Genomic DNA, 20,358 nt, shown 5'->3' with positions numbered 1-20,358 from the left:
GGTCCTAGGAACTTGGCTACATGCTTTCTAGCATCCAGACCCTCAGGAACAAACTCACGACAACTCCTCTGGAGACCAGAGCTGCCCGCAGAATGACAGACCTAGCGATGAGGAGCCCCAGGACTGAGAAGCTTGGAACGTGTCCTCAGGAGGAAAACACGGACCTCCCAAGGGAGGGATTGTTCAAGTCACGTGCAAAATCCTGACCTTTTGTACAAAGCCCATCTGCAGTGTTCTCATGGTGACCCAGTCATGAGGGGGACTGTTCTGGATACAACCCTTATCTCATAAGCCTTGTCCTGAACCCAGAGAGGCAGCTCAGAGCAGATACAGAGCAGGAACAGGCTGTTCCCTGACTCATCGGTGAATCCAGTTCTGAAACCTCAGCAACACATGAGCTCTGAGCTGGAGCCCCGGGTCTGTCTCAGCCACATAGCCCCACTCCACCTCCCACCAGTACTCAAAACTGGTGATGAGGAGACTCGCCCTGGAAATAGGCACAGGCCCTGGCGAAGACAAGGAAGCCTCTAAGAAAACACCTCTCATAGTCAAGAAGACTGATCATAAGACAACGCACATGGCTGGTCCTCATAAAACTGATGGCACAAATTCAGTGAGACTTAAGTCATTCAAAGTGCCCTGAATCATAGTAGCTGGGTTCTGGGTGACTTAAGGCCAAGGGGTCAAACTGAGCAGCCAGGGGCAACCTTGTGGGCGTGAAGACTGCAGTCACAAGTCGCTCACAAGGGCTCTGTGCTTGGCTTACAGCTCTGCTTGAAACCCTAAGTGTATCTTTGAACTTAACTTTTGTCAGTGTCAGTGAAGTTTGACAGGATAGTGAGTATCAGTGTGAGCAGAGGAGATGTGCAGAAGAAAGGAAAGAGCTTTATATCTTACAACCTTTAGTGGTACTTCTTTTCCCTGTAATTATGTAATTAAAAATTTTTTTTATTTAAGTATAGTTGATTCACAGTGTATAGTGTTGTGTTAAATCTGCTGTATAGCAAAGTTATATACATATATATATATATATATATATATATATATATTCTTATGTTCTTTTCCATTATGGTTTATCACAGGATATTGAATATAGTTCTCTATGCTATGCAGTGGGGCTTTCCAGGTGGCACAGTGGTAAAGAACCTGCCTGCCAATGCAGGAGACGCAAGAGACATGGGTTTGATCCCTGGGTCAGAAAGATCCCCTGGAGTAGGAAATGGCAACCTGTTCCAGTATTCTTGCCTGGAAAATTCCATGGACAGAGGAGCCTGGTGGGCTACAGTTCATGGGGCTGCAAAGAGTCAGATATGACTGAGCCACTGAGCATGTGCATGGACACACATGTGCATGTGTGCACACACACACACACACAGAGGCTATACAGTAGGACCATGTTGTTTATCCAGTCTGTATATAATAGTCTGCATCAGTTAACCCCAAACTCTCAATCCTCCCCCTTTCCTGCCTTCTTTTAAAAGAGGTCCACAAATTAGGCGGCTGATCCTGTCAGCAGCCCTGACATAACTGCTTCCTAAGCAACATAATAGAACTCCAGGTATTCTTGGAGCTCCCTCAGCCTTTAGTCCCATGCCTCCCAAAGAAATCTCCTTTGAAGGAGATTAGGGTCATTCCTCACACAAGTTAGTTCCCATTCCAGCTTTACTTTCCACCCTCTTCAAAACTTCCCCAGCTCAAAAAAAGAAGGCCACTGGTGAAAAGCAGGACATAGGGGACCTGCATTCGAGAAAGCAATCAGATTAAGATAGCCTAGAGTTAGTAAGAAGGATCCTGAGTGGCAGTAGGACCATCTCTGTGGTTATGACAAGGACAAGGGTAGAGGCTAGGGCAGCTGCCTCCCACTGACCCACCCAGTAAATATATTTGTTAGTTCATTTTATAAACATCTGTGCAGAATGAAGATATTCTTTGTTATTCCTGTCCTTGACAAGTTCACAATCTAGTAAGAGATATAGAAATTTTGCAAATGAATTACAATGAAATGGGCTAAATACTTTTATGCATATAAACAGTGTGCTATAGAAGCACTGGATAATTAACTCTGCCTGAGAGTCAGAAAATATCACAGGGAAAGATCTTGAAAGACGGATAGGAATTGGCCCTTTTAAGAATTACCACAAGGAGCATTAAACCATCCTTGCATTCCTGCAAGGTGACAGTGAGAGGCCTGACCCACAGAAGCATGGACTGGGATGGGGGGCAGGAGGCATTTGGGAAAGAAGACTGGAAAACGGAGAGGTGAAAAGAGCCTTGCAATTCCAGCAAAGGAATCTGAGTTTTATCTAGTAAGTAGGAGGAATGAGAAAAGATTGGACAGAGTTAACTGTGTTTTTAGGAAGATGCCTCAGCTGGTGGTATGGAGAAAGGCCTGGGGCAGAGAAGACTGGGAAAAAGGAATCCAGACAGATAAAATGTTAAGCAACAAAATGGTGATGGTGGCTTCATCAGTGCAGTCTCAGTAGAATGGCAAGGGTAGCATGGCCTGAGGTATTAAGAAAACAGTATAATAAATGGTAGGAGATAACGCAGTAGTTAGAAAAGGGAGCCTAAGATCAAGGGTTATATTTTTTAATGGCCAAAAATAGAGCACCTGAGAGCAAGAGTAAGGATGAGGCCCCTGGGGAGATGAGAAATCACTCTCACAGAAAAGCTAGAAGGGGGCCTTTCCAGTTGACTAAGCTGGTTAAGGGAAAGAAATTAGGGAAATTCATGCCAGGTAACTTACGTCTTCTTGGTTAGAAGGAAGGAGAGGTCAGCTGGGAGGGGAAAAGGGAAAAGCTCAAAAGCCTAAAGGAAAGTGGGCAAACTTTGAGTAGGTCCAATCTTGTTCTTACCAGCCCCCTGCCCCCAAATCCTAGTCCCCGTGATAGATCCCTGCTTCCTGCCTCCAGGTCTCTCTGACCTTGGCCACTTGCTTATTCCAGCTCCCTCTCCTGCCAGATTTCCACCAGCTCTTGCTCCACTGGCCTGCTTCTCTTCTGCTCCCCTGCAGCCCCCTGGGCCTCTCTGGCTGCTCTTGCCTCCCCGTGTAGACTGGGACTGCTGGTGACAGACGTGCTTTTCTGCAGCACCCACTAGGACAAGCCAGCTCTGTGTTTCTCTGGTGTCTGAGCTATCTACCGCCCACAGAGTCCTGGCCAGTACCAGCAGTCTCCTAAGGGATCTCGCCCTCTCCAGCCCATCTTGCAGTTCCCATCTTCTCAAGCCATCAATACCCCAAGATCCTACAGGGGCTCTCCATTGCAGGTGAGGCAGCTTAGCTGCGGGCTGAAAACTGGCCACGGACCTATTTGCCTTGGCCTGCAGGGGGGCTTTTAACAAAAGGTGAACTGTCAGGTCAGCCACAGGTGCCACCCCTCCCTAGGGCCTGATCCCCACCCCAGGCCCAATTCACACACCAAGGTGTTCTACTCGGTCTCTGTGGACAATAAAGTCCACGCAGTCTTAGGATGCAAGGCTTTTCAATCTCTGGTCCAGTCACTTCTCAAACCAAACTGTCACCACCATGCAAAGCCCTTATTCCAGAGACCCGCCTGCCCTGTCCTTGTCCTCCCCCTCTTGACCTTGGCATGTCTCTAGATGTCTACATGCCTGCCTCCCACCCTACCTTTCCCCCATCAGTGAGGCCTTGCCCTCTCCTCTGCATGCATCACACAGACCCTCTCACCTCCCCTTTCTCTTCAAGGAGGACTCCACAGATCATCTAAACCCACGGTACTTTTGGCCTGGACCCTATACTTGCTCTTGTGTATATTTCTTTGTTCCTTTAGTTATCTTTTTAATAAGCTTATTTCCTCAGATAAGCCTACAAGTAGGATTCCCTATAAGTCACTCACACAATCTATCTCACACACCACCCAACCATTGTCTCAAACCATGGCCATGCCCCGACAACCATAAAACTTTAGAGCAGCACAGATCTGTCGCCTTCAGAAGAGAAGCCATGTCTTAACGTTAGAATACCATCTAAAATCAAGAAGGTACTCAATAGACATTTACGATGGGGAAGTATAAAAAGCAGAAATTTCTTCCTGTTAAGAAAACATAAAGGATAAAACAGGCCCACTGTTTTATCTGTTTTATTGTTTATGTAAACTCTCTGACTTGATGGAAATAGACAAATCTTATTGTTCATCACTGCCCTGCAGGCACTCAAGGACAGGTGTATTTCACCAAGGCAAGAAGTGAGACCTGCAGGAAGCATCAGGGACTAGGAAACCCAAAGCTCTGGCCCCCACACGAGCAATGCTTTACAAGATGAACCTGAATAAATCTCTCAACCGATATTGATTTTTCTAGGTAATAGGATCTTTCTTTCTCACACTCTGCAGAGCTATGATATCAACCTGGTGGAGAGGGAAGGAGAGGTACCTGGACTAGAGGGACAATCAGGGCAGGTGGAGGGCTGCCCATGCGGTGTCCCCTCCCCACCAGTATTGCCTGGTTTCCCTTTATCCCAGCTTCCACGCTGGCCCCTAGGTCTCTGAGAGCCTGTGATTCTACCCTTTATTCCCAATTCCCTCCCATAAAATGTGTGCTTCAGCTACACACTGAGTGCAGTCCCCAGTGGAAATTTTATTTTTTTAATTAATTTTTATTGGAGTCTAGTTGCTTTACAATGTTGTGCTAGTTTCTATTGCACAGCAAAGTGAATTAACTACAGGTTTACATATGTCCCCTCTTTGGATTTCCTTCCCATTTAAGTCACCACAGAGCACTGATTCCCTGTGCTATACACTAGCTTCTTATTAGTTATTTATTTTATACATACTATCATTAGTGTATATATGGAAAGCAACTATACCCCAATAAAAAATAAAAGGTAATATCTGAATACTTAACAAAAAATAGTATGTGTGTGTGTGTATATATATATATATATAAATATATATTTAAATATATATGTCAATCCCAATCTCCCAATTTATCCCACTCCCCTCCTTTTCCCGCTTGGAGCCAGTGGAAATTTTAAAAGTACAAACATGGTTAACACAGATTTGATATAAATTCTACCATGGATCAACATATACCATGCTATTCCAGGGGTTAAGCTACTCAGCTGGTGTGACAGGACATAAGCACATTCTCCTTTGGCAGATGTCAAGGCCCTAAGAGAGGGCATCGCTGAGTTCTGCAACCTACCAGGAGGCTAGGTGCTGGCAGGAGAGTGGGATGCAGTCGAGTAATGAGACTTCTCTGCTAAATGAAATGAGCCAGACAGAGAAAAACAAATGCTGCGCACACCATGTATATGTGGACTCTTAAAAAAAAAAAAAAAAAAGGCTGACTTCTCAGAGAAAAGAGAATGGTGGTTGCCAGAGGGAGGGGAGGAGGAATGGGAGATGTAGATCAAAGGACACAAATTTTCAGTTACAGCAAGTGTAAGTTATGAGGATCTAATATACAGTATGATGACTGGAGTTGATAACTATTTACTTGAAAGTTTCTGAGAGTGTATCTTTTTGTTCTCACCACAAAAAAAGGGAACAGAGTTAACTACATGAAGTGATGAATGTGTTCATTATCTTGATCTCGGTCATCAATTCCACAATGTATATGTCTATCAAATCATCATGCTGTGTACTTTACACACATACAATTCTATTTAACAAATATTCCTTAATAAAGTTGGGGGGGAAAGCAAAGAGGCAGAATTTGAGAAGTGTTCTTGTACCTTATACTCAGGACATATTCAATCATTGTTCCAGCTGAAGAGAAAGGTTTCAGGTTTCTGAAAAGATGAAAAACCAGAAAAAACAGTTCTGAAGGAGGGAGTGTGATCGGGAAATGAAAGCAGCTGAATGAATTTAGATGAACAGAACTCAAGGGGCACATAGAGGAAACAGAAGCAGGAAGAAGGCAGAGAAGTGATTACCCTGGAAATAAGGACAAAGATTTGGAAAAATGACTTTTGAACTGACTTGCAAAGGAAGGTATCTAAAACATGAAAGCAGGGGAAAAAAAAAGAACCAAAAGCCAGAGGTGATAAAACAAAGGACTACATACAGCAGAGGCAGAAGCGGGGAGACAGACTCCTAAAAATGTGGGATAAAAAGAAGTATCAAAAAGTGCAGACAATTTGAAAAGGTGGGATACAGTGGCAAACGATGATGCTTTTTAAAAAATTTAGAGCGAAATCCAGATGCTGAGGTTTTTCTCAATCTACACATTTCCCCCCAGAATGGAAGGGTCTGTGACACCATGTTGCTCGGGGCAGCATTTGGGAAGTGACTTCATATTTACCCTTATTCATTTACAGCTGGCCTGGAAGCCAGGCCCCTCTCCTGAAGGCCCCTGGTACAGTGACAAGAAGCCCATGGGAGAAGCGTCTGCCATGAAGGTGCTCCTTTAATTAGCTGTTTCCAAGACAAAAGTACAAACACCCTTGGACCAAACGTACTGAGGACTGGTGCCTGGAAGGCTTGACTTTGAAAAGCATTAGTCATTCTGAAACAACTGCCCAGCAACAAGAGAGCTCTTGAGTGCCAAAAATCTGATCATTTCACTCAGCATTTCTTAAGGCAAAGCTTTAACTTTTTTTTCTTTTAACAGATATTTGATTATGAAGGCATGCAAGGCAGCAAACACTGAAAGCAGGCTTTTATGATGCAGAAGCTACTACAAGGTCACAAAAGCTAGAAAGAAACATTTCACATTTCCTGGGGACCCACAGCTAGTTTTTCTTGAGTCCTGATTTCTGTGTGTGTGTGTGTGTGTGTGTGTGTGTGTGTGTGTGTGTGTGTTCCCAATTCTTTTCAAAGGGCAAATCTCCCAATCCTAGTAAAGCTGGTAATAGTACGTGGCTAACTAGGAATCCTGGTAGCATTCATTAGAAGATGAGGACAGTTTCTTATGAGAAATATCTTACAGATCCACATATAAGATGTTGGTACTATATTACAGGATTCCTCTTAAGCTAACACTTGATAGTCAGGGTCTCACTTAGCATGTTTGATTCATAAATGATGCAAAATCAAAATGAATTATTAATGCAAAGATCATTTGTTAGAAATAGGAACCATTGATAGGATTTTACTAGGGCTGACGGGGCGGCAGAGGGTGGTTTATAGGGACTACTATAGGCACTTTATGTGCATTGTCTCACTGCATCCTCAAAACCTTGCCATGCCAGGGGTACTGATATTATCTCTGTTTTACAGATGGGGAAACTAAGTCACAGAGAGGTCAGGTTAATTGCTCAAGGTCATGCAGTTTAGAAGCAGCAAAGCCATATTTTAAATCTGGTTCCCTCCCTATTTCAAAGCCCCTACTCTTGCCATTGACTTTAAAGAACATAAAGTCTGAAGAGTGTGGCGCGGTCATTCCCTGGGAGATGCTGTCATCACTGTCACCATGCTGTGGAATCTTTAAGACAAAGAGCAAGGTAAACGTCAGATATCAAGGACCTTTACTGAGATAAACTGAACTAGAAGTGAAGGGAGATACCAAGCATAAACTTTAGTAGTCTTAGTTGCTCAGTTGTGTGAACTCTTTGTGACCCCGTGGACTGTAGCCCGCCAGGCTCCTCTCCATGGGGTTTTCCAGGCAAGAATACTGGAGTGGGTTGCCATTCTCTTCTCCAGAGGATCTTCCCAATCCAGGGATTGAACCTGTGTCTCCTGCATTGCATGCAGATTCCTTAACATCTGAGCTACCAGGGAAGCCCATAAACCTCATTATGTGCATCAATGCTATTCTAGCCCTACCACTTACCAGTGGCTGCTAACTAACCTTGAAAAACTGGGTCTTGGAGCCAATCTGCTCAGATTTGAATGTCAGCTCTGTTATTAATACTCATCTCAGGCAAGACATCGAACCTCTCAGGGCCTTAGCTGCCTGGTTAGAATAACAGAACCTCCCTCACAGGGTTGTCATGGAGATTAAATGAAGTAAAATGTGTCTCAGAACCATGTATAGCACACAGCGAGTATTAACTACTATTATTTTTACCAGTATGGGCCTGTGGGCAAGATGCTTAAGTCCATCTGAGTTTCCTCATCTATTAAACAGATTAACAGAGAGTCGTCATGAGGGTTAAGTGAAATAAAATCCTAAAAGCGTGTAGGATGCAGACCTCAGAGTAAGCACTCAAGAAACATTCATTTGTTTTCCTCTTCCCAAGAGACCACTGTCACTGGCCCTTCTGAGACCTCAGTCTCCCACAGTAAGACAGGGGACAGCCCCCACCCGTTCCCCTGCCATCGCTTACCTCACAGGCAAGTCACAGCCAGAGCCTGCCGAAGGTCGGGCTGCATGTGAAGAAACCTGGGTTCTACTTTTAGTTCTAGCTTTTGAAAAGCCACTTCTCTAAACCTCAGTTTCCTCACTTATTCCTTCTATTGTAACCTCAGCACATGTACTCCAGACAGCATGCTGCATGTGAGATATGCAAAGGCAGACAAACAAGTACAGGTCCCAACTTCCAAAAGTGGACACCCTAGTTCAAACTAAAGGCATGTAAACAAACGAAGTGTGTGATGGAGGTATAGATAAGTCAGAGAGTGGCCCAAAGGAGATAGGAGCCAGATGTATCCAGGCAGGGCAAGATTCGGAGAAGAGAGGCCCTTGGGTTGAGCCTTACAAACTGAATAGGAGTTTCCCAGGAGGAACAAGAAGAAAGGTGTTCTAGTCTGAGCAAAGGCTCAATGATGCCAACTGAGGAACTCAACAATGACTTATAACTGAGTAACAGGGAGCAATCAGGGGAGTGGCAGGAAAGAAGGATAATAGTATCTTATCCATTTACCCTACAGAATTTCCACACGAGAACAATTAAAACACTGAAAAAGACACTGTGTCGCAGAAATGTTGTGCATGATTACTAGCAGTACTCTAGCAAGGCTCATATGGCGCTAACTTTTCACCCGTTTCCTCGCATGAGAACTCCAGGTACTGCTTCTTCTCTTACCACCACTTTGCCACCCTTCCCTCCCCACTGAGAGAAGGTAAGGAGGATTCAGCATTGATCTAAGTGGAGAGGTGGAAGGCAGAAATAAGAAAAACGTTCAGCTCTTTGTTTCAATGACCACAAACTGAAAAGTCCCTTTACTTCATGCTGCTCATATTTTTAAAAACCTCAGTCTGTATTGGCCAAAAAATACCCTTGACCCTAAGACCATGGCTTTTCAAATGTTCTTCTCCATGCATGCATGCATGTCTGTGTGCTAAGTTGCCTCAGTCGTGTCTGACTCTTTGTGACCCTATGGACTGTAGGCCACCAGGCTCCTCTAGCCATGGGATTCTCCAGGCACAAATACTGGAATGGGTTGCCATGCACCCCTTCAGGGGATCTTCCTGACCCCAGGATCAAAACCACGTCTCTGCATATCTAGCATCTCCTGCATTGGCAGGTGGGTTCTTTAACACTAGCACCACCTGGGAAGCCCATTCTTCTCCATAAACCATAGAAAAAAAAAAATTATACCATAAACCAGTCTCTCCCTCTCTCTCACACAGACATACACACTATGAAACAATGCACTTAAACCTACTATATGTAATTCACTCTGATACTTCCTCTTCTATTCCACTGTGTGTCATTAAAAAAAAGTGTCCTAATTGATTTCATTACTTGCTAGTAGGTCACACTTGCAACATGAAAACACCATCCTAAGAGACAGGAGGGCTTATGAAAAATTTCAAAAGAATGGTTCACAAATCCTTTGAATCTTTCTTTTCTTTTGCATTTCCAGATATTGCAAAATAAAAGAAATTCCAGGCCATTTCCTAGGAAATAAGACATCCCTGGGTGCACAGTTCACACAGCGTGCTGCTGACAAAAATAAGCATGATGACAATAAGTTAGAGGTTTCCACACAGGGTATTCTGTGTGTTTGGTTGCCATAGGCTTGCTGACCAGTAAGATTTCAAAATACAGGAGTCTCTCTTAGGCAGGGCCTTTGTGCCCTGTGGAAGGTAGGATCATATGTCTCCAATGTCTTTTCAATGAGAACATTCAACAAGCAACTTCTTCCATGTAAAGGGATCATCACACATCATAACCCAGATGTGAGCAGCATTCCGCCTCAGGGTAGCTGAAATAGGAACACACTGCCTAGATGCCTTTCCAGTTACGCACAGACTTAAAATTCATACTGCCATCGTCACTACCACCGTCTATCTCCTCAAGCCTAAAGAGTGCTACCCATCCAGTTCTGTATGCTTTTTGTGTTCAACCAAAATCCTAAACCTGGAAAGAAACACAAAGGTCATCTGGATCTACCCTTTTCCTTCCAAAGAGAATAGCCAACTAAACTTTTCTTCTTCATAGTCACTTCCCCTTGTACCTCAACACGCATCTGTGTTTCACAGGGCATTCCTTGTGCTACTGCACAAGCTTGAGATGTTTCTACCATCACACTTCTGATTATACTCTTTCTCCTGCTTAGAATTCCTTCCCTCCTGCCAATACAAATCCCAGCCGCCATTACAGATCCCTAAGAAGCCTTCCCCAAATTCTATGGGCCCTGTTATCCCTTCTTCCTTCTTTGAAATGAGATTAAGTTCACTGAATTCATACAGCCTTTGGCCTCTTTGATGCTATTTAACAGACAGTTGGTATGTATTTATTAATTTTCTAATACTTAGAAGAATTTATGTTTATAAGAAACTTTAATTTTAAATTAACATTTTCTACAAAATATACATCAAGGAGTAAACATAAGGGTTTAGTATTTTATCATGAATTTATTTAAATCAGGTAATCATTAAAGAAATAAGTATTAAGCTGTTAATTTCAACATACTCAGAACCCATGACTATAGTGGTGGTAGGTGCCAGTCCTTTGATTTTTCTAATATATATACTATCATATGACAGATACCTGTATTAGACAACTGAATTCTTACATGCATCAGACAGAGCAACTGAGGGGTTTCCTCCCTAAGGAACATAGAAGATGCTCTCATGGAAGGAGACTTTGTGCTTTGATACTCAGTGAATCCATGAACTTTGAGAGGCTTTGGTTATTTATTGTCATGGTAGACTACTGAATTTCAGAGCTTGAAAATAATTTAAAGATTACCTATTGAACCTCTGATAAGGAAATTTAACCAGGAAAAGGTGAGCTTCATATCATCTCTGTAGAAAATCATAGAAGTGGGGCTAAAAACCTAAATCTGTTATCCAAAGAAGTCAGGAGCTGTAAGTCTAAAAACCTCATACCACCGAGCTCTTCAGTTTCATTTCCTCTGTCCCCACACTTCCCGTCTTCCACCAGATGCCTCTGTCTCACCACTGAGGAACTTCCCCAGGTCCTCCACACCAAGCTATTTTCCTACCGTTAACCAATTCCTCAATGCTGTTTCATCTTGATGCCATGACTTCTCCTATCCTGCCCGGCAATTTCACTGTTTCTTCTGGTCTGGCCCTTATCCAACACCACACCTGCCCAAACTACACTTTAACTACTTTAATTTTAACCCTTCCAGAAAAACTTGCTATATGTTCCAGACAAAAGTTACATATGACACTGAAGCTGGTGATCATGATGACCATTTTCACAAAGAGTCCTATTCTAGGACAGAACAGGATGACAGAGTTCTTTTCCATCTCATGCTGTGTATAATATAGAACATGCTGAAAAAAGTTTCTTTTTAATCAGGCAAGTAGTTTCTGAAGGTATATAGCCAAGCAAATGCCCAATGTGCTACTGAAGAAAGAGCAGAGAAATAGCTCCGGAAGGAAGGAAGAGGCTGAGCCAAAGTGGAAATAAAGCCCAATTGTGGGTGTGTCTGGTGGTGAAAGTAAAGTTTGATGCTGTAAAGAACAATATTGTGTAGGAAGCAGGAATGTTAGGTCCGGGTCAATTTACCTGAATCAAGGTAAATTGGAAGTGGTCAAACAGGAGACAGCAAGTAGTCAAACATCAACATTTTAGGAATTAGTAAAATAAAATGCACGGGAATAGGTGAATTTAATTCATATGACCATTATACCTACTACAATGGGCAATAATACCTTAGAAAAAATGGAGTAGCCCTCATAGTCAACAAGAGAGTCCAAAATGCAGTACTTGGATGCAATCTCAAAAATGACAGAATGATCTCGGTTCATTGCTAAGGCAAACCTTCAAATCACAGTAATCCAAATCTATGCCCCAACCACGAATGCCATAGAAGCTGAAGTCAAACGGGGTTCTATGAAGATCTACAAGACCTTCTAGCACTAACACCAAAAAAAGATGTCCTTTTCATCATAGAGGACTGGAATGCAAAAGTAGGAAGTCAAGGGATACCAGGAGTAACAGGGAAGTTTGGCCTTGGAGAAAAAAATGAAGCAGGTCAAAGGCTAACAGAGTTTTGCCAAGAGAATACATTGGTCATAGTAAACACCCTCTTCTAAAAACACAAGAGACAACTCTACACATGGATATCACCAGATGGTCAACACCGAAATCAGACTGACATATTCCTTGCAGCCAAAGACGGAGAAGCTCTATATAGTCAGCAAAAACGTGACTGGGAGTTTACTATGGCTCAGATCATGAACTCCTTATTGCAAAATCCAGACTTAAATTGAAAAAAGTAGGAAAAACCATTAGGCCATTCATGAGTGACCTAAATCAAATCCGTTATGATTATATAGTGGAAGTGACAAATAGATTCAAGGGATTAGATTTGATAGACAGACTGCCTGAAGAACTAAGGACAGCGGTTCAAACATTGTACAGAAGGCAGTAGTCAAAACCATCCCCCCCCAAAAGAAACAAAAGAGGAAAATGGTTGTCTGAGGAAGCCTTACAAATAGCTGAGAGAAAAGAAGTGAAAAACAAAGGAGAAAAGGAAAGATATACCCATTTGAATGCAGAGTTCCAAAGAACAGCAAGGAGAGATGAGAAAGACTTTCTAAGTGAACAATGCAAGAAACAGAGGAAAACAATAGAATGGGAAAGACTAGAGATATCTTCAAGAAAATTAGAGATACCAAGGGAAAATTTCATGCAAAGATGGCACAATAAACGACAGAAACGGTATGGACCTAACAGAAGCAGAAGATATTAAGAAGAGGTGGCAAGAATACACAAAAGAACTGTACAAAAGAGATCTTAATGACCCAGATAACCATGATGGTGTGATCACTCACCTACAGCCAGACATCCTGGAGTGTGAAGTCAAATGGACCTTAGGAGGCATCACTACGAACAAAGCTAGTGGGGGTGATGGAATTCCAGCTGAACTATTTCAAATCTTAGAAGATGATGCTGTAAAAATGTTGCCCTCAATATGCCAGCAAATTTGGAAAACAGCAGTGGCCACAGGACTGGAAAAGGTCAATTTTCATTCCAATCCCAAAGAAAGGCAATCCCAAATAATGTTTGAACTACTGTCCAAATGCACTCATTTCACATGTTAGCAAGGTCATGTTCAAAATTCTCCAAGCTAAGCTTCAACAGTATATGATCTGAGAACCTTCAGATGTACAAGCTGAATTTAGAAAAGGCAGGGGAATCAGAGATCAAATTGCCAACATCCATTGGATCACAGAAAAAGCAAGAGAGTTCCAGAAAAACATCTACTTCTGCTTCACTGACTATGCTAAAGCCTTTGACTGTGTGGATCACAACAAACTCTGGAAAATTCTTAAAGAGATGGTCTGGTAAAAATACCAGATCATCTTACATGCCTCCTGAGAAAACTACACAGTTAAAGAAGCAATAGTTAGAAACGGACATGGAAAAATGGACTGGTTCCAAACTGGGAAAGGAGTATCTCAAGGCTGTATATTGTCACCCTGCTTATTTAACTTATATGCAAAGTACATCATGTGAAATGCCACGCTGGATGAAGCACAAGCTGGAATCAAGATTGCCAGGAGAAATAACAATAACCACAGATATGCAGATGACACCACCCTCATGGTAGAAAGTGAAGAGGAACTAAAGAGCTTTTTGATGAAGGTGAAAGAGGACAGTGAAAAAGCTGGCTTAAAACTCAACATTTAAAAAACTAAGACCATGGCATCTGGTCTCGTCACTTCATGGCAAATAGATGGGGAAACAGTGGAAACTATGACAGACTTTATTTTCTTGGCCTCCAAAATCACTGCAGACAGTGACTGCAGCCATGAAAGTAAAAGATGCTTACTCCTTGGAAGTAAAGCTACGGCAAACTTAGATAGTGTATTAAAAAACAGAGACATTACTTTACCAACAAAGGTTTATATAGTCAAACAATGGTTTTCTTATATGTGTGGATGTGAGTGTTGGACCATAAAGAAGGCTAAGCACCAAAGAATTGATTCTTTCAAACTGTGGTGTTTGAGAAGACTCTTGAGAATCCCTTGGATAGCAAGGAGATCAAACCAGTCAATCCTAAAGGAAATCAACCCTGAGTATTCATTGGAAGGACTGATGCTGAAGCTGAAGCTCTAATACTTTGGCCACCTAATGTGAAGAGCCAACTAATTGGAAAAGATCCCGAGGCTGGGAAAGATTGTTGGCAAAAGAAGGGGATGACAGATGATGATATTTTTGGATGGTATCACCAACTCAATGGACATGAGTTTCAGCAAGCTCTGGGAGATAGTGAAGGACAGGGAAGCCTGCGTGCTGCAGTCCATGGGGTTGCAAAGAGCTGAACACGACTTAGCAGCTGAACAACAGCATCAAAGCAAATGGTTATGCTCGCAAGTAGGAAAAGTAGTTTATTGACACTAGGAATAAAGACCAAAAACATCAATAGCTCTAGCTCAAGAGTAGAAAAATGGATCAATATGACTCCACCTTTTCTTATTGTTATCTACATTCTTGTCAAGGCACTACAAGGAGAATGAGGTGTTCAAACTTGAAGACAGAACAAAGAAGAAGCTAGTACAAAGTCCAAATAAAGCAAAACTAGTTACAGAATCTGGTAATAAACATGTGGACTTCAATGGCCAACTGGTCAGTGTTGGTTCCACCATTAACAATGAATGACTTTGGCCATACTGCTTAAACTCTCCACTCAGTTTCTTCATCTGATACAGGGATAACAGTAGCTGACCTCACAGGGTTGCCAAGGGGATTAAATAAGCTAATATCTATAAAATCCTTAGGACAATGCTTGACACATATTAAACCCTATATAAATATTTGTTATCTAAAATAAATCCTCAGTTTGAAATTATTTTAACAATTATAGTACGTGTCTGCTGACTTCCAAACCACACTAGCAGTTTCAGGACCTACTGATATCCTGATGATTCCCATTCCAGACCACATATCCCCTGCATTTTCCATTATGAATTGCTCCCTAAGAATTCACTTTATAGTTCCTTCACATTGGGAATTAAAAGGACTATACTCCTGAATCTCTCTCAACAATGGGCCCCACAGCTGCAGCCACCACACAGGGTGAGAAATGGCCTCTCTAATGTAGAAGTCAAGGCCTGCAAAACCATCAAAGTTTTTGTTTGTCCACCCATCACAAAGTCTACCTGTCACCTGGACACAGGACTAAAATTGGCACACAACTGGCTACCTGCCACAGAGAATACAAAACAAAGGTAAAATTCTTCACCCAAATGAGTCTTCTTGGTCCAAGAATCCAATGGAAAGCAAAACTCCTGAGAGCTGCTGAAACCCATTGTCTTAAAGGTTCTCCTTTGTCCCTTTCTTCATTTCCTTTGGATCAGACTCTTGGCTATGTTAGTTTTGATCTTTCCAAGGTCACCAAACAACTATGCTAGTTTTGACCTTTCCAAGGTCACCAAACAACTACCACTCTGCTAAACCCAGTGAGACCTTGTCTGACTCTACCTCTCAGGAGTATGAACATTGCTGATACACCCTATCCTTTTCACAGTTTCCAGGCCACTATATTCCCCTGGGTTTTCTGGCTACTCCTTTTCTTGGTTTTATGCTGGTTGCTCCTGCCTTTCCACCTTCCCTGCATTGGAATGTCCCGGGGCTCGTTCCTTGGTCCTCTTCTTTTCTCCATCCACACTCCCTTTCACAGTGGGCTCATCCAGTTTTGTGGTTTAAAATACCACTCCCCCTCCCCCCACCCAGTGACTCTCAAATGTAGATCTCCAGTCCACCCCTAAATCCTGAAAGCTTCATTCAATAACTCCCTGAGATGTCTTAAAAAAAATCCTAAACTTAGCTAGACCAAAGCCAAACTCCCCACCTTCTCCACAAATCTCCTCTTCTGTCTTCCCCATCTCCATCTTCCCCTAGCCCTCCCATCTTCCTTTGTCCCTTACCCATCAGCAAATCCTACTGATGCTATCATCTAAAAAATTCAGAAACCAGCCACGTGACATCACCTCCAGACTGCTCTCTGGTCCTAGTCATTACCATCTCTCTTGGGCACCGAAATGCCCTCTTAAGCAATTCTCTGCTTTTGCCTTTGCCCCACTATAGTATTTCCTCAAAACAGCAGCCAGAGAGATGCCACTAAAATGTAAGCGAGATCATGCCACTCCCTCATTCAAAACCTTCCAATGGCTTCTCCTCTCATTCAGAAAAGCCAAAGCCTTTACGGTAACTGCACAGCCCCATGGAATCTGAGTCTCCCCACCCCACCCCCTCAGCTCTCTGACCTCATCGCCCCCTCGCTCACTCCACCCCAGCCACACTGGCCTCCTTGCTGTTCAGCCTCCAAAACTCATTGCATCTTTTACCTGAAACACCCATCCCCCCATACCCACGTGATTCGCTCCCTCACCACTTTCCTATCTCGGCTACAAAGTCATCTTCTAGGTGAAGCTGTCCCTCACAACACTCTTTTTAAATTGCAAACTGTACCAGTTTAGCACACTCCTTATCTTCCCTGCTCTATTTTTTCCCATTAGACTCCTCAACATCTTATTTTACAAAATTCATAATAAAATTTACCATAAAATTATTTTGTTTGTCCCATTAGAGTACTTACGTTGTCTTCCCCTATTAGAGTATAAGCTCCAGGCAGGTGGGGGTTTATGTCTGTTCATGTTCACTGCTGCATTCCTACTACCTAGTAAATGCCTTGTTTTACAACAGGTACTCAATAAATATTTGCTGAATGAAGGGGAATAATGGCTGACTTGGTTCCTCTTACCTAAGACAGTCATCACCGTCTTCATTAGCTTCATGGGTGTCCTCCGGCGGCTGATGGACCCACTCGTATGCGGAGACAAGACGTTGGTTTTCCTCTTTACGTACATGTAGATCCGCAGGTATACCACAACCATAATGAAGAAGGCCATGAGGTTGGACACAGTCCAGAAAATGAGGTAACTCCTGCTATAAATGGGGGCCAGGGAAGAGCAGGCAGAGATGTCACAGAGGCAATTCCAGCCCAGCGTGGGGACAGCCCCCATAAAGATGGCGATGGCCCAGACGAACAAGATGAGCAGAGTCACCCTCTTTTTGGTCAGGTTGCTGTGGACCCGCATCCTCATGATTGACATGTGCCTTTCCACGGCAATAACCAACAAATTGGTCAGGGAGGCTGTTAAGCTAGCGTCCAGAAGTCCCTGGCGGAGAAACCACCGGTTGACAGTCAGAGTTTTTGAAACTGGGCCAGTGTTAAACATCAGGTACACATAGGCAATTCCAGCAAAGAAGTCTGCAGCAGCTAGGTTAGCCAACAGGTAGTAGAAGGGGAAATGAAACTTTCTGTTTTTGATCACTGCTGCGATGACTAGAGAATTAGAAAAAAAGATAAACAGGCAGAAAAATGTTCCAACACACAAAACAATTACAAGCTTCGTTCCTGTCCACTCATCAGCAGTGTCAGTGTTGCTCCTATTATAAAAAAAGTCCATCCGCTTATCATAGTAACACTCATTCATTGTGGAGAAGAACTGAACATCCTAGAAAGAAATTTAAAGAAGAAACAAATATCACTCTTTGCAAAAATCAGTCACTAAACCACCAGTTGCCATTGCTAAGCCCCTTATTCTAGTCAACTCCTGTTAATCCTTTAGATTTCAGTGTACATGTCCCTTGCTCCAGGACCCTGGTCCTTGACCTCCTATTATAGCATTTATTTCACATCAGTCACTGTTGTCTGTTTCTCAGGTTATGTGCAAGCTTAGTGAGAGAGGGTCTGTATCTATTTTGTTCATCATGACAACCCCAGGACCCACCTGCCCTGGCTGTCTCAAGACCAATATTTACTGAATGGTTGGCTGGTTGGCTGAAAGAATGAATGAGCAGAAGGCAAAACTAGGTCAAATATTCTGAGTCTTGCATTAATCCATTCTATACTGGTAACAATTACAGCATAGCATGTTAACACTCTTTCTGGTAGTTTCCAGCTCATTTCTTATACATAGGTTCTGTTCATTAATCAAGGGCAAGTTGGTAATGCCAGGCACATTCTTGCCAAGATATCAGGTGTTGAGTTTCTCTTCATGTGACTGTATGGCTTTCCCAAGACTTCTGGTCCACCTTTCGCCATGTTTTAGTTTCAAGCCACGGCAACACTGGTTAAGCATGCGGTACAGGACTGGAGACTTTGTCCTCAATCCGCTTTTTTTACCTTCTTGTTCACTTCTTTTTTATTCTCCTAAGCCAAACTGCGCCAATGTGAATTTGCATGTTGGATTATCCACCTCAATCACTTCAAGTCAGTCCCCTTCCCTGGGCTGTTTAACAGAGGTAGCAGAAGACCAGTCCTTCATGGGTAAGACTAGGATCTGGAGCCCGATGGTATGAGAATGCATTTGCCAAGTAAGGGCAAGTTGTCCAGACACATGTCTGAAAGGAGAGCCCACACTGGGGTACCAGGCAGACAAGTAAGACACTAGTCTCAGGATGCGGTCTCTTGCAGTCCAAAAGTGAGGGGTTCCGACCAAGGAGGGGCTGGGCAGGGGCTCAAACGATGCCCATGCATCTGTGCTTGTTCGGAAGACCAGTTGTTCTTGCCTCAGAGTGGTTCGGCCATTGCTATGAAGGGTCCAATCAATGGAGACTGGGGTTGACAACCAGGAAACCTAGCTTCTGGGGAAAATGACCAGGGCTCTCTTTCAAGAAACGAGGCTACAATATTTCTGCTGGAAAATTGGATTTCTGGTAGACACATGCACTGAGCAGGCCACTGGTGGGAATGAAGTGGCTCTAACAGTGAAAACTTGGTGGAAATCCCAGCTTTTAAGGCTCTTATAAATTCTAAAGGTGCGTATAAAATCCAACATCATATCCAGAATCAGAATAAGTACGTTAAATATCAGTCTAAAGTAGCACAAAATAGAAAATTATTGTAGACAGTCTTCTTTTTAATTTACAATGGTATAATGATATTTTTACTGAATTAGATATATGTGTCTCTGCCATAAACAATGAAAGGTAAAATATCATGTTATATGCTTCAGACAAACAAATGAGAATGATCTCAAGATACAAATGGGTCTAAGTGCCTTTTACTCTGACAAAACAAAAACTACTCTCTTTGGAAGATATTCATCAACCACTAACTGCCAATATCAGATGACTTCATAAAACAGGTCAATATATCTACATTATATCATGATAATTTTCCCAAATTAAAACCATGTGTCTATATGATAATTTTAATAGCTTCACAATATTCCAGTATGAATATACCACAATTTATTTAACTAATCCCTAACTGTTGGATATTTAAGTTGTTTCTAATATCTTACTTTGACAAGAAAGACTACATTCTTATGCATTAATCTTTACATACTTGGCCAATTATTTCCTTAGGATTAATCCATAGATTTTAGTTGATGAAGTAGTGAAAATAAACTTATTTAAAGGTTTCTTGTATATGTTGTTGAACTGCCCTTGAGACAGATATTTCTAATCCCACCAGCAGCAGCAGATGAGAGTTGAATGGAAGATACTAATCGAGTAAAATTCAATTTTAATATCCAAACAGAAAATGTAGCTTTCAACAGTACTGAAAGTATACTGAAATTCAAGACAAAAAAATCCAAAAACCACATGAGAAATTTTAATGATTATGTGTCTTTTTAGTATGCAATTGCTATGTGTCCTTCTACTAATGAAAAATATTTCATGTATTTTATTTTGCTATATGTTCTAGATAGCTTCCCTGGTGGCTCAGATATTAAAGCGTCTGCCTACAATGCAGGAAACCAGGGCTCGATCCCTCAGTCGGGAGGATCCCCTGGAGAAGGAAATGGCAACCCACTCCAGTACTCTTGCCTGGAAAATCCCACGGATGGAGGATCCTAGTAGGCTACAGTCCACCGGGTCGCAAAGCGTCAGACACGACTGAATGACTTCACTTTCACTTTCACTTGATAGCTAAGAGAAACACAGTTCTGACTTTAAAATTATATTTATTGCTGTTTAGTTGCTAAGTCATGTCTGACTTTTTTGTGACCCCATGGACTGTAGCCCACCAGGTTCCTCCTGTCCATTGGATTTCCCAGGCAAGAATA

General features: G+C 42.5%; 1 protein-coding gene across 1 annotated transcript in view; it reads right to left on the bottom strand.

The window, feature by feature from the left end:
- The window catches only part of LPAR3 (lysophosphatidic acid receptor 3), an 82,001-nt gene that overhangs the window by 38,074 nt on the left and 23,569 nt on the right, over positions 1-20,358 (bottom strand). Inside the window, exon 2 of the mRNA XM_043877322.1 lies at positions 17,040-17,796. Coding sequence (XP_043733257.1) covers positions 17,040-17,775 — 736 coding nt within the window. The 5' untranslated portion in view covers positions 17,776-17,796. The remainder of the gene's footprint in view (positions 1-17,039; positions 17,797-20,358) is intronic.

The sequence above is a fragment of the Cervus elaphus genome, chromosome 20 (genome assembly GCF_910594005.1).
Source record: "Cervus elaphus chromosome 20, mCerEla1.1, whole genome shotgun sequence".
Lineage (NCBI taxonomy): Eukaryota > Metazoa > Chordata > Mammalia > Artiodactyla > Cervidae > Cervus > Cervus elaphus.
This window is presented reverse-complemented; position numbering and strand designations above follow the sequence as displayed.